At 48.3% G+C, this 13,988-nt stretch overlaps 1 protein-coding gene across 1 annotated transcript; it reads left to right on the top strand.

Moving 5' to 3' along the window:
- Nucleotides 1-8,498: 8,498 nt before the first annotated feature.
- On the top strand, nucleotides 8,499-8,963 carry LOC136544091 (uncharacterized). The gene has a single exon (XM_066536360.1). The coding sequence runs from the start codon at nucleotides 8,499-8,501 to the stop codon at nucleotides 8,961-8,963; it is 465 nt and encodes a 154-aa protein (XP_066392457.1).
- The last annotated feature ends 5,025 nt before the right edge of the window (nucleotides 8,964-13,988 follow it).

A 13,988-nucleotide genomic window follows, 5' to 3' on the forward strand; every position in this document is an offset into this window, starting at 1 on the left:
TATTGACAACAATTCAACCCCAGGGACTACCTAGGAGCAAAGCAATGGTCACCAATGACCAACCACCCAATGACTTAGTCAATTTGGCAAAGGCAGAGACTACCGGATAGTCCGCCAGTTTACCAGACTATCCGATAGAGCACGATGTAACAACAGAAATATGGGAAATGAGTTGTTTATCACCTGAGTGAGTAGGACCCATATATCAGCATGAAATGGAATGGATATCTATCAGCTAAGGCCTCACTCTCTCACTCATCCATGCATTTGCATCACTCACTCTCTCTCTAACTCACTCAAGAACAAAGTAAGAACCCTAGGAGCTAGAGAGGGGAAAGATTGGATAAAGAATTAAAGAAGATGAAGGAGAGGAAGGGGAAAGCATCAACAATAGCTCATGGACACCCTCCACCCCTCAACCCCTTCATGGTAAGCTCAAGAAGAATCATTTTCATTTCTTGGATAATCCTTTGACCCATCCCTTTGGTATGATGCAAGAAGAAGTCCACATGGTGCCAAGCCAAGTTTGGATGAGGAATGTCTGAGTGAAGGAAGCTTGGATCCTCAACCTTTTGCTATGGAAGCTCTCAGATCTCAGAGCCAAGGTTCTTCCCAAATCTCATGGTTTATCATCAAGTTCTTGTATCTCTAAGTTTGATCCTAAAGCCCTTGCCATACTTAGTAAAACTAGCTTACAACCCAGCCATAGTGAACCTAGTGAACCACCTAAGCTATCCTAGGAATATCATGCACATGCATAGATCATAGCTGAGCACATCTAGACTTGAATCCCAAGATCACCCAAGAGCATAGGTTCTGTCGCCCGACTGACGGAACATCCGTCACTAGAACAAAGTATCCGCTAATCCTGAGTCTAGCCACCAATAGTTTGATTTCCATTCTGAGCGACATAGTGGAGTGTCTGTCACCCATGATGGAGCGTCTGGTGAATTTTAGAGAATAGTAACCAGTAACCCGAGAGAGCCTAGTTCCCACCAGAGTGTCTGTCAATCGATCGAACTATCCGATGTGAATAGAGAACCCCAGATATGCCTAAGTCCCAAACCTACTAGAGTATCCGTGTTCCCCACTGAGTATCTGACAGCCTGAGCAGAGCCAGCCTAGAGACAAACCACCTCAGTACTTGGTATAGCGGAGTGTCCATCAGATAGGACGGACTGTCTAACAACATACAAGAATGTGAGACTGTTCAGCCTTCCTACATAGGGAGTTAACAACACTAGGTTAAGCATAGTTTCCATAGGGGCAATAGTAGATCCATAGGTAGAAGCTTCTATCCTGAGCTCTAAGTCGAAATATGTTCTTGAGTCCTTCTTGGATGACCTCAGCCTCGATCCTTGTTCTCTTTCAGGAGCCGAGTAGCATAAGGAATGTGTGAGAGTTGTCGTCTACAACTTCAACTCCAGTCGAATGACAAAACCCAGGTAGGCACCCCACTATTATAAACCCTACTTTGGATACTTATCAAGTTGTATTATGACTTTTGCATTACATGTAGTCTTGGATAATAATCACTCTCATACTACACCTAGAGTAGCTTAATAATCTATAGAAGCCTCTCATCATAACAATGGGAATGGGAATGCTTAATGCTTATTGCTTAGTTGCTTGGGCAACGGTAGAAGTCGAGCATGAGAAGGGAACTCATACTCACGCATGTAGGATGCTACACCTGGATAATTAACTACTAAAACCAATGAGGGTACAACTTGACTTACCTAACTAATCTGGCTAAGGACTAATATCCCTAATATGATAATCTTGATGATAACTTGGATATCTTGCTCATGCGAGGGGTAGGTCATCATGAGTGTGGGATCTCAGGCGATGTAGCTCGTGGAGCAGTAAGGACCGTGTATTGGGATACATAAGTCCGAGTAACCATCTGTATAGACCACATGTCGTAGATGGGGTCGACAAGCCAAGTAACTAATTACAACTTGTTTATCTATGAAACTAGCAAGGGGGTTGGCGTCGGTCGAGAATGTCCGAGACATTAACCGGGCAACCGCTCGAACCTTTCATCGGACACTCAGGCTGAGTTAGGGAAAGGCTAGAGATTGTGAGGCAACCCTTATTCCAAGGATCCAGAATATGGAGGTTAGTCCCATATTTCTGTGTGGTACAGTTGTACACCTCTATAGAGTCTTGAAAGCCTAGAGTCCTTCAGGATGGAACTATTTGGTTATTCTTTCTTTCTATACCCATGGTAGCATGAATGATAGATTATGAGCACCTTTGTTATAATGATAAATGCCTTTACTTTCATGTTGAGCATAACATGTCATAATCTTAATGAACATCATTGCTTTCTGCACTTATACAAATACCCGATAACTACTGTAACATCCTAATGGGCCAAAGTGGGCCCAATCCAACCCAGTCATGGGCTGGTAGTACTATAGCAGAGAAAACAAGCGGGTACTGTATCATCCAGGCTTCGGGTACTGTAGACCAAGTACTGTTCACCCAAAAATGGACTAGCCAAATTCGGGGTACTGTTCACTGTTACTGTAACACCGTAAAAAAACACTGTGCAACCAGTTTAGTACCATACTGGAAACTGAGGAATCGCCGGATCGACTTAAATACCAGGGCCAGGGATGCATAGTAACCTTTGGTTAACCATTTTGAACGAAGCGAGGACGAAAGTTCAAGCGGGTTGCTACACAGGTGGGACCACTCCTCGGAAGAGTGGGCCTAGGCCATGTATGTTGGGACTGGTTGTTACAACTACCCTATGTATCCACCAAATATTGTATGTTGGAATGAAGTCCTATGAGTACGCAATGTACTCATGGCGCTGCCGTTAAGTTGTTTTGCAGGTATTGTTGCTCGGTAGATGTGAGGTAGCATTCTATTCACCGCTGCATAGTAGACCTTGGATTGGGTAGATCCAAGATGAGCTACAAGTTAACTCTGATAAGAATCCAAGTGAGTCATTGAAGAGTTGAGCCTAGGAGGGATAATAATGTTTTTTATACATATGTGAACCATGTAATTTCTTGTGAGCATAAAAACCTTGTTGTTTGGGCATGACGTTGGAAGTTACACATGTTGGTTTGCTACAAGAGGTGTTCCATGTCACTCGACCATTAAAAAGATCCTAAAGCTATCGTGGCATGTCCTGGTTGCGGCAGGGATGGGTATCGGAGCGGTGGTTGACTTACATGAACAATCCACTTGTCAAACCCCATATAACCTCGATTGTGGGGGGTACGACCCCGGATACCCACAACAGACCACATGGGCTGTGCCCCTAGGAGTGGCCAGCCCACAAGACGGAGCCTTGCGGGGCACGGCTTTGCTCGACATCTCCCGCAAGACACCGGAAAGATATCTTGAAGATACTACGAGATCTGTTAGGATACATATGATCCCAAGATTCCTGTAATCTATTATTACTTTCTGGTTATCTCTAAGATCTAACCGACTTGTAACCCTACCCCCGGACTATATAAGGCGGGCAGGAATCCCCTCCAAACTCACGCAATATCATACGATAGCCAATACAATCCAACATAACATATGAGTAGGGTATTATGTCATACTGATGGCCTAAACCTTTCTAACTCATGTGTCTTTGTTGCCTTCTTGTTCTTGATTACACGCCTCTCTACTGATCAATCTACCTTCGTGGGATACCCCTCGGAGGACTGTCGACAATATTCTGTCGATAGTTAGCGTGCCATGTAGGGGGGTGAGTGCTATTTCCTTATCAAACAAGATGGCTTTTTCCGTAGGCTCTTCGTCCCTCCCATAGCCCTTCCAGATCTTCACAGTCGGATCTATCTCATGGGTCATCAATGTTGATGGAGTCGGAGGGCTCATCAAGCCGATGTAGATCGATTCTACGCCGATCACCTCAACACCTACGACTGTAGATCCAATCTTGGAACCACCTTCGAGGTTGCCTTCTTCAACAACTCGCTGCCCGCTTCCTCTCTACCAGAGGAGGCATATACACAACAATGATATGATCGCATCCATCGATCAGGTTGGTCTAAAGCTCGCCAATTGCCTCTCCATCACTAAATCGACTCTAGACACTCTAGTTTAGCGCCGACCACCCTCTGATCTAGATCTATCGGAGCCTGCTTGGGAGACTCCAAGGGTTATGGCCCTACCCTTTGGGTTTTCTAACCCCGTTGCTGCTTACCAAGATGCCCTAAGGGGTAGATTCACCGACCAGGCTGGAGATGTCCATCCTCCCGCCGACCAGATCGCCGACCAACCTTTGTCGGCCGTCAACATGCTGCACGTCGGCCGACGCCCCAGAGCATCCCTCCAAACCATCCTAGAGGAGAATCCGGACTCTGAGTCCCAAGGCTCTATGGAGATCACCACTGAAACCACCACCGAGCTACTTCCTCTCCCTCCTTTCCTCACCGGCGCAATCTTCAATGCCAGCGTCGATAGCCCCCCTTGGAACGATGAATTCGAGAAGGAATGCGCCGCTCATAAGAACTAGAATGTCAACCATGCATAGCACCGAGCAAACGAGGTTGCCCTTATGAGGGCCGAGTAGCAGCTTGACTCACAAGGAAGGCCACTCCAACGCAACCTTGACAACGAGTTTGTCTGTGTTGATGACCATGATGTCTACAAGACTCCTAGCACCAATCTGGCAGTGGCCACCAATGAGCTCGCCCAGCTCCCACAGACACCAGAGGTCGCCAAGGTCGCCCCCATGCTTAAAGCGGCACACTGTTAGGTCAATGAGATATGCCAGGATTAGAGACCTTCATGCTCCACAACCTCGATTCGCCAATCAGCCGTGCAAAGATCTGATCGCCGCCCAAGTCGCTTCATCGACCAGCATCACGATGATAGGCAACCCCTCTAGGGCAGAGGTAGGGGCAACCACATCGAACATCATTGTCAACATGACTAGGAGGTCGACCAGGACATCTGAGTGGACCTCAACAATCTCCGAGATGCACGATGATGTATCGATGAATGCCGCTTTAGTCGCAATGAAGAAGAAGTATGTCGCCAGTAGGAGTACAAGCAAGAGTACGGTAATCTAGACTCAGCTCTCGAGCTGCTCAATGCTAGCAATGCTACAGACGATGGCGCTGCCAACCCTGAAGGCCCCCTAGCATTCATGAGGGCACTTCAAACACTTCAGTGGCCCCATGGTTTTAAAATCACTAGGGTCGAGCCCTATGAAGGAAGGATGAACCCAACACAGTGGCTATAGGCTTATGCCACTGTTGTCCATGCTGCTAGAGGAGACACTAGTGTCATGGCGAACTATCTTCCCATCATGCTCACGCCAACCACCATGAACTAGTTCACAAGCCTTGCCCCGAACTCCATCGGATCCTGGGAAGAGCTGAAAAAAGTCTTCACCGATAATTATATGGCTACATGTACTGGTCAGGCACCAAGCATGATCTAAACCGCATCAACCAGAAGCCATCCGAGCTCCTCTATAGCTACATTAGACACTTTTTCGAGATGTGGAATTCTATTCCCAACATCACAGAAGCGGAGGTCATCACTGCCTTCATCAGAGGACTCCATCACCACAAGCTTTGCTCCAAGTTCAACCACAAGCCACCCACAGGGATTGGCGAGACGATCACGACCGCCAACCCATATGCCGACACTGAGGAAGCTGAGGTGCGCTTCAATGAGGATACGAGCACTCATCGCCCAACACGCCGCTATGATGACCGCCCCAATGATCGACGTCACAACGATCGTTGCTACAATGACCACAGTTACCATCATGATAGCGGTCGTGATCGGCCAGAAGGACCCAAGTCTGGTCAAAATCGCCACCATTGGCCAGACCACATCATCACCACCATTAATGAACCACACGCCAAGTGCAACTACAATGAGCAATACAAGAAGATCCTCAATGGCCCATGTCCTCTCCACAAAAATGCCAGACATAAGATGAAGGACTGCCTTGGGTTGGCCAAGAGTTCCAGGACAAAAAGCTAGACGACGACACCAACAATGGAGCCAGAGGCCGCCGACCACCTAGGGGCAATAACAATGCTTTCTAGGACCACGATAAGGTGGTTGCCACCATCTTTGGGGGCCTTGCCTCCATCGAGAGCAGAAGAGAACAGAAGCTCACCACCTGGTGGGTGCTCGCCGTCACCACGAAAGATGCCACCGCCAACCCTAGCTATCACCCATGGTCCAAGGTCCCCATCACCTTCAATAGGGTTGACCAGTGGGCGGATATCCCCTACATAGGGTGTTTCCCCCTCATCCTTGATGCGACCATCTAGAAAGTGCTTTTTAGAAAAGTGCTCATCGATGGTGGGAGCGCTCTGAATCTCCTCTTCGCTGGAGCCCTAAAGGAGTTGGGCCTCGGGATGACAGATCTCACACCCTCAGACTCCTCCTTATGGGGTGTGGTACCTAGTAGGGCATCTAAACCGCTTGGAGAGATCACCCTACTAGTACAATTTGGCATGGCAAGCAACTACCATGTTGAGCACATCAACTTCTATGTCGTCGACTTCAACACCGCCTACCATGCCATACTTGGTCGGGTAGCTCTAGCCATGTTCATGGTTGTATCACACTACGCTTATCTGGTGCTGAAGATGCCTTCGCCTACAGGAGTCTTGGCCTTGTGGGCCAACCTCTCCATCGCCTATGCCTATGAGACAGAGAGTCTCACTCTCGCCGAAGCCACCGACCTCTCCATACAGATGGCCAGTGTGGTCACCGACGCCAAGACGGTGCCCACCGATGACCTGGAGATCCCATCGCTGGAGCCTCCTTGTGCCTCCGCCAAGTCCAAGGAAACCAAGGAGGTCAGCCTCAGCCTCAACGACCCCTCTAGGACCATAAAGATTGGGTCTCACCTTGACCCCAAATAGGAAAGCGCGCTCATCTCCTTCCTATGTGCCAACGCTGATATATTTGCTTGGAAACCTACAGACATGCTGGGGGTATCATGGGAGAAGATCGAGCACTCCTTGAATGTCTCGCCGATCGCCAAACCGATCAAAAAGAAACTCCACCAATTTGCGCCAGATAAGAAGGAGGCTATTAGGGTAGAAATAAAATGACTCCTAGCTGTCGGATTCATAAAAGACATGTATCATCCTGAGTGGTTAGCAAACCCTGTTCTCATTCGAAAAAAGAATAAAGAATGGAGAATATGTGTTGATTACACTGATCTTAATAAACACTGCCCTAAAGACCCCTTCAGTCTGCCTTGGATAGATGAGGTTGTAGACTCGACCGCTAGCTACGAACTACTCTCCTTCCTCAATTATTACTCCGGCTATCACTAGATCTCCTTCAAGGAAGAAGACCAGATCAAGACATCGTTCATCATGCCCTTTGGTGCGTACTGCTACACCACCATGTCCTTCGGACTAAAGAACGCCAGGGTGACTTATCAAAGGGCTATCCTAATGTGCCTCGATCAACAGATCGGCCACAATGTCGAAGCTTACATCGACGATGTGGTTGTCAAGTCCAAGACCACCGATGATCTGTTCGTCGACCTCGAAGAAACATTCGCCAACCTAAAAAGGTATCGATGGAAGCTGAACCCTTCAAAGTGCATCTTTGGAGTTCCATCTGGTATACTCCTAGGCTACATCGTTAGCGCATGTGGCATCGAACCCAACCCTGACAAGGTCTCCGCCATCACCAACATGAAATGGCCAACATGCGTCAAGGATATATAGAATCTTATAGGCTGCATGGCTGCTTTAAGCCACTTCATATCGCGCCTCGGCGAAAAAGGGCTACTATTCTTCAAACTCCTCAAGGCTTTTAAGCGCTTTTCCTGGTTAGAGGAGGCAGACACAACTTTTGAGCAGCTCAAGTTGTTCCTAACAAAGCCTCCGATCATGACGGTGCCATGGCTAGATGAAACTCTCCTGATCTACATCGCCGCTACTTCTCACATCATCAGCACAGCCATTATGGTCGAACACGAGGAGGCTAGGCACGCCTATAAGGTGCAACATCCGGTATACTTCATTAGCGAGGTTCTTAATGAGCCCAAGACTCATTATCCTTAGGTCCAAAAGCTGCTATACGCCATCCTAATCATGTCGTGCAAGCTCCACCACTACTTCGAGTATTACAAGATCACCATGGTCACCGAGTTCCCTCTAGGGGACATTCTTTGCAACAAAGAGGCCAACGATAGCATCATCAAGTGGGCTATCAAGCTCAACACTTACTCCATCAAATTTAGAAGCAGGCCTACCATCAAGTCTCAGGCGCTTGCCGATTTTATTGCTGAGTGGACCAAGATTAAAGAGCCCATTGCCGCTACTTGCCCTAAGCACTGGGTGATGTACTTTGATGGTGCTCTCAACATCAACGGTGCTGGTGCGGGCATTCTATTCATTATGCTGACCAAGGATAAGCTCTGATATGTTCTCCGAATACATTTTCTGGCCTCCAACAATGTCACCGAGTACGAAGCATGTCTCCATGGACTCCGTATAGCTGTTGAGCTCAGTGTTAAACACATCATGGTATATGGGGACTCCGCGCTGGTCATCAACCAGCTCAATAAAGACTGGTCCTACTCCAGTGAGAAGATGGATGCATACTGCGCTGAAATCAGGAAGCTTGAAGGAAAGTTCTATAGTATCGAGTACCACCACATGGTGCGTGATCAAAATCAGCTTGCCGACCACCTATCCAAGTTAGGATCCTCTTGCACCATGATTCCATCGGGGGTCTTCGTTCAAGATCTTCTAGCACCATCCATTAAAGAAGATAAGGAAATTCAGGAAGTTCCCTCCACCGAGCAGCTGGTACTTATGGTACCTTCGCCGGTCAACAATTGGAGGGAACAGTTCATCAAGTACCTCGCCAATGCTGAAGTACCCACTGACAAGACTAAAACTGAGCCCCTAATCCATCGAAACAAGCATTATGTACTCGTGGATGACAACTTGATGAGGAAAAGTACCAAGGAAGGGATACTATAGAAATGCATCATCCAAGAAGAGGGAGTGAAGCTACTTCTTGAAATTCACTCTGGTTCCTACGAAAACCACGCGGCCTCAAGAAACCTGGTCGGCAAAGCTTTTCGAGCTGGTTTTTACTGGCCCATGGCCATCTCTGATACAAAAGACCTTGTCTAATGTTGTGAAGGATGCTAATTTTTCACCAAGCAAATACATGTGCCGGCACAAGAGCTGCAGACCATCCTAGCTTCTTGGCCCTTCGCATGCTGGGGACTGGATATGATTGGGCCTTTCAAGCCAGTGCCAGGTGGTTTCTAGTACATATACGTCGCCATCGACAAGTTCTCCAAGTGGATCGAGTATAAACCGTTCTTCTCAGCTACTACAAAGAAAGCAGTCGAGCTCTTTGAAGATATCATCCATAGATTCGGTCTCCCGAATAGCATTATCACCGACCTCAGAACCACATTCACTGGTCACCTTTTTTTAGACTTCTACAAAGACCAGTGCATCTTCATCAAATACATCTCTGTTGCCCATCCTAGAGCCAACGGCTAGGTCAAATGGGCTAACGGCATGATCCTTGATGCCCTAAAAAGTGGCTATATCAGAAAGAAGAAAAGCATCCGAGCAGATGGCTCAAAGAGCTAACATGAGGTCCCTCATGGACTGGCTTCCCCACAAAGGCTTAGCCCAAGCAGATAGCACACAACTCATGGGCTGGCCCAAGTGTCTAAAACAATAGGCCAGGAGGACGGTCTAGTCATCGATCGGAAGGTCAAGCCGAGGAGGAATAGCGCCCGCTTGTCAACTCTGGCCCACCTCTCCGACTAGAGCGCTCACTTCGGTCTCCAGTGCCTCTAGATGGTCTCTCTGGAATAGTACTCTATAACCACCCTAACACAAATAGTATTGTAGGCGCCGACATTTTCCTCTACAGTATTGTGTGCGCCGTTAAATCCCATATGGTAAGGCCCCCCACATGCCTCTGGGCATCAACAGTATATGCAGGTGCCGACATCTTCCATACCCAAAACAAGACGACATAACCTCCCACATACAACCGACATCCAACAGTGTTGTGGGCGCCTACCATCCTCCTGTACCCACTAGCATGGGCAACAAGACTTAGAAGCATACGAACTCTCTCCCTCTCACTTGTGAGGCCATCCCTTCATCTATAAAGGGGATGCACTCTCTCCCAAGAGACTAAGGGGATTCAAGTTCATACAAGTTAATCCAGATCGATAAAGTTCACTAGCTCACAACCACAGAACCGCTAGGTTCAGACCTCAAGCACACGCTTGAACACTTAGCTCATAGAGGAGCTCCTGTCGCTCTTGGCCCTTTCTATCAGAGCCGACCAGACCTCTCATGCACCCCATCTTTCTCCTTATCATTTGTAACCCCACTGCAAACTTCGAGCACCTAGGCTTAGGAATAAAGTCACCAACCAACTCAAACTAGATGTAGGGCATGTTGCCTGAACCAGTATAAACCCTATGTCATTGAGTGCTAGGCCACCTCTAATCACAATGTATGACAAAACTATAAATATTTACTTGTTGGTCACTTTCTGCACCGACATGTGGTCTGGGGACTGCACACTCAAGCTAGTCGTAGCACCAGTGTGTCTCCATATTTCTTGGTCTATGGCTTAGAAGCTATACTACCAGCGGATATTGCCTTCCGAGCACCTAGGGTGGAAAATTATGATGAAGAGAAAGCCGCAGCTGTTTGGACAGAGGACGTCGATAGGGCCGAGGAGGAACGCCTGATCACCTACGTTCGCACAACCAAATATCTAGAAGACTTGTAGAGATACTACAACCGCAACATCAAAGGTCGTTCATTTGCTATCGGTGACCTCGTTCTCCATAGAAAATAAAAAACCGAAGGGATGCACAAGCACGCCTCCCCATGGGAAGGGCCTTACGTCGTGAAAGAGGTTACCCGACCTAGGTCTTATCGCCTATGTGACTTAGACGGAATCGATGTCCCCAACGCATGGCACATTGAGCACCTTATACATTTCTATCCTTGAAATGCTCTAGATATGTACTCTCCACTTTATGATGAATAAAGCTTTGGTCTCCATAATTTGTCTCAATTTTTTCTCCATTACGATTTAATCTCCACTTACGGTCGCCGAGCTCTATGCTACTCCTTAATGAACTCCAGTACAAGATCGCCATAATTGCTCCGCCATGTTTCTCCAAATCTCCAATGTTGTTCGCTAGATCGCCGACCATGTTTCTCCAAATCCCTAATGTTTTTTGCCAAATGGGTTTCTTCAAATCACCGACCACATTTCTCCAAATCTCTAACGTATTTCACCAGATCGCCGACCACATTTCTCCAAATCTCCAACATTTTTGCCAAGCAGGTTTATCCAAATTACCAACCATGTTTCTCCAAATCTCCAATGTATTTCACCAGATCACCGACCATGTTTCTCCAAATCTCCAAGGTTTGTCGCCAAACAGGTTTCTCCAAAGAGAGGACCACGATTCTCCATATCTCCAAAATGTTTCGACGACTACCGAGCAGCACGCATTCTATTCTGTTCTCTATGGAGAAGACCCAGTCTCTGATCTCTCCCTACACATGCTACGAGCTACACGCTCCTGCGTTATGGGTGGTCGGCTATAGTTCCTTGGTCACGCCTGTTCCTCCTACATGTGCACGGGCTCCGCGCTCGATGTTATGGACTATGGGCTAGCCAAGGCCGAGGGCTTAGTAAAGAACTAACTGCTCAGACGCCACTTATACTACGTTTGTCTCCAAGTTATTTCACCAACCACCGAGCAGCACACGTTCTGCTCCGTGCTCTTTGGAGAAGACCTAGTCTCCGATCTCTCCCTACATGTGCTACGGGCTCCGCGCTCTACATTATGGGTGGTCGCCTGTGGTTCCTTGGTGACACCTGTTCCTCCTACACGTGCATGGGCTCCATGCTCAATGTTATGGACTATGGGCTAGCAAAGGCCAAAGAGTTCAGTAATGAACTAACTGCTCGGACGCTACTTATACTACGTATAATTGTGTTAGGGTTATTACTACAATGATTTTCCCCACAAATACCAGCAAACTACATAAACATGCACTTTATAATATTTATACTCATACATAAATGTTTTCTACGCTCTTGCACGCTCTAATTACCCTCTCCAGATGTTATAGATAATATTCTCCGAGCAGATCACCGAGCTTCACTATCGTCGTCCGTCTCACCGAACAGGTCGATGTCGCCGGCTAGCTTCTTTGCCATGTACTCCACCTCATCCTCTAGGTGCTAGGTCTCCGCCTCACCCATCCCTTCGACGAATCTAGCCCCTATTGCTTGAAGGTCAATGGATGGATAGTGGGACCGAACCACCGCAAGAGCATGAGTAATGGCGGTAACAATGGCATCGCGGTTGAAGCTCTCCCACGCCGCCTTGCACCTCTCGATGATGGTTTTCGAACATGGCGGCCTACCGTCGGGCTGAGGAGCCAACTCCAGGTCGATGCAGTTGAGCACTGGTTTGACACCAGCAACTATGGCATTGAACTTGTCCCTCTAGGTCTGGGCATCCTGCTCCAGCACATTGAACTGTGCCTTAACCCTCCAATGAAAATCTACGGGCATCACAAGAATCCATTGAGCCAGGATATTACTCCAGCAATAACTCCAACCAAGAAGTACTCACCGTTGAGCTTCTCGACCAATTTGTCTACTCGCCCTGACTCCTTCTCCTTCTCCTCTTGGAGTTAATCGATGGCCTAGCGCAGCTGGCCGAGCTCCGCATCTTGCTCTACAAGCACAACAGTCATCACCAAAAATATGGCTATTCAACTATACAAAGTACATTCGCTGATACGCCATACCTGTTTTCTGCTCAGATATGTTCTTGAGATGCTTGGACTTTCTCTCTAGCTGCTCGAAAGCACTTGATAGCTACTCAGACTCGCCGCACACCTACTCGAACATGGTCGACAGCTACTTGGATAGGACGCCCTTCTGGTATTCCAGGTCCCGCGCGTTGTATTTCACAAGGTCTCGCTCGTGCTGGGCCCTCTAGATGTTTCTCTCTATAAGGTTCATCGCCTCCTTGAGTTTATCATTCTCCTCGGCAAGGGGCTCCATCCTCTTTATTAGCTCGCGCCGCTGCTCGGTAGTCTGAGTTATCCCCTGCAAAAACACTAAGATTATGAAGAAGAACTCCGGTCTCCAACATCAAAGAGGAGCATTCCAGATGCAGTACTAACCTTGATCTGCTTCATCACCCCGGCAAGGGTAGACTCTAGTCTCCTGAGCTCCCTGGCGGTGTCCTCCTCCTCGACAACCACCACCTCATCGCCTACTTTTGGAGGATTCAGACAGCTTGGGGTCAATGTTAATCATGCTCGATCTCCTCCACCTCATCCTCCTCTGCCATAGCTGGAGGCACCACCTGGGGCTCGGTGGCCGGATAGCATGTCCGACCATGCCTGCCGATGCCTCAGGGAGCGTCATCTACTCCTTCGGCACTGTAGGCTTCTCCGCTCTAGATTCTAGCATGACGCTGGCAACTCTAGCCTCTACTCCCAAGGATACGGCGGGTCCCACCGTTACCTCGAGCGCTGTCGCCGACCCATCCACTGTCGATGCCAACCGTTCATCACCGCCAAGTCTAGCAGAAGGGGCGATTGACTCCTCCACAGGCTATCGAGCACTCGGGGACTCCGAGATGGGGTCCATCAGCATCTCCTCCACCCAGGGGCCAGCCTTCGACTGCTCGTCATCTGCCCTAGGGCCAGCCTTCGGCTGCTCACCAGTCTAGATGAGTGGGGCTGGATCCTCCGTATGCCTTGCTCTACATCAGATCAGCTCATCAATCGCCAAAAAAGGATAAGGAACGATGGCAAAGTAACTCTAAGGCAAGGATACTTATGGTTTGGTCTACTGGTACAATTTCTTGAATCGGCGCTGCCCACTTGAGCCCTAGGCATGGCCATGGGGTTGACTCCCATGCTCTATGGTGGAGGTCCCACCTTCTCCACCGTTGGCCTCTCCTCCGCCCG

The sequence above is a fragment of the Miscanthus floridulus genome, chromosome 3 (assembly GCF_019320115.1).
Source record: "Miscanthus floridulus cultivar M001 chromosome 3, ASM1932011v1, whole genome shotgun sequence".
NCBI lineage: Eukaryota > Viridiplantae > Streptophyta > Magnoliopsida > Poales > Poaceae > Miscanthus > Miscanthus floridulus.

Excerpts from the sequence above, each read along its gene's own strand:
- LOC136544091 (XM_066536360.1), top strand. The coding sequence starts at position 8,499 with ATGGTATATGGGGACTCCGCGCTGGTCATCAACCAGCTCAATAAAGAC.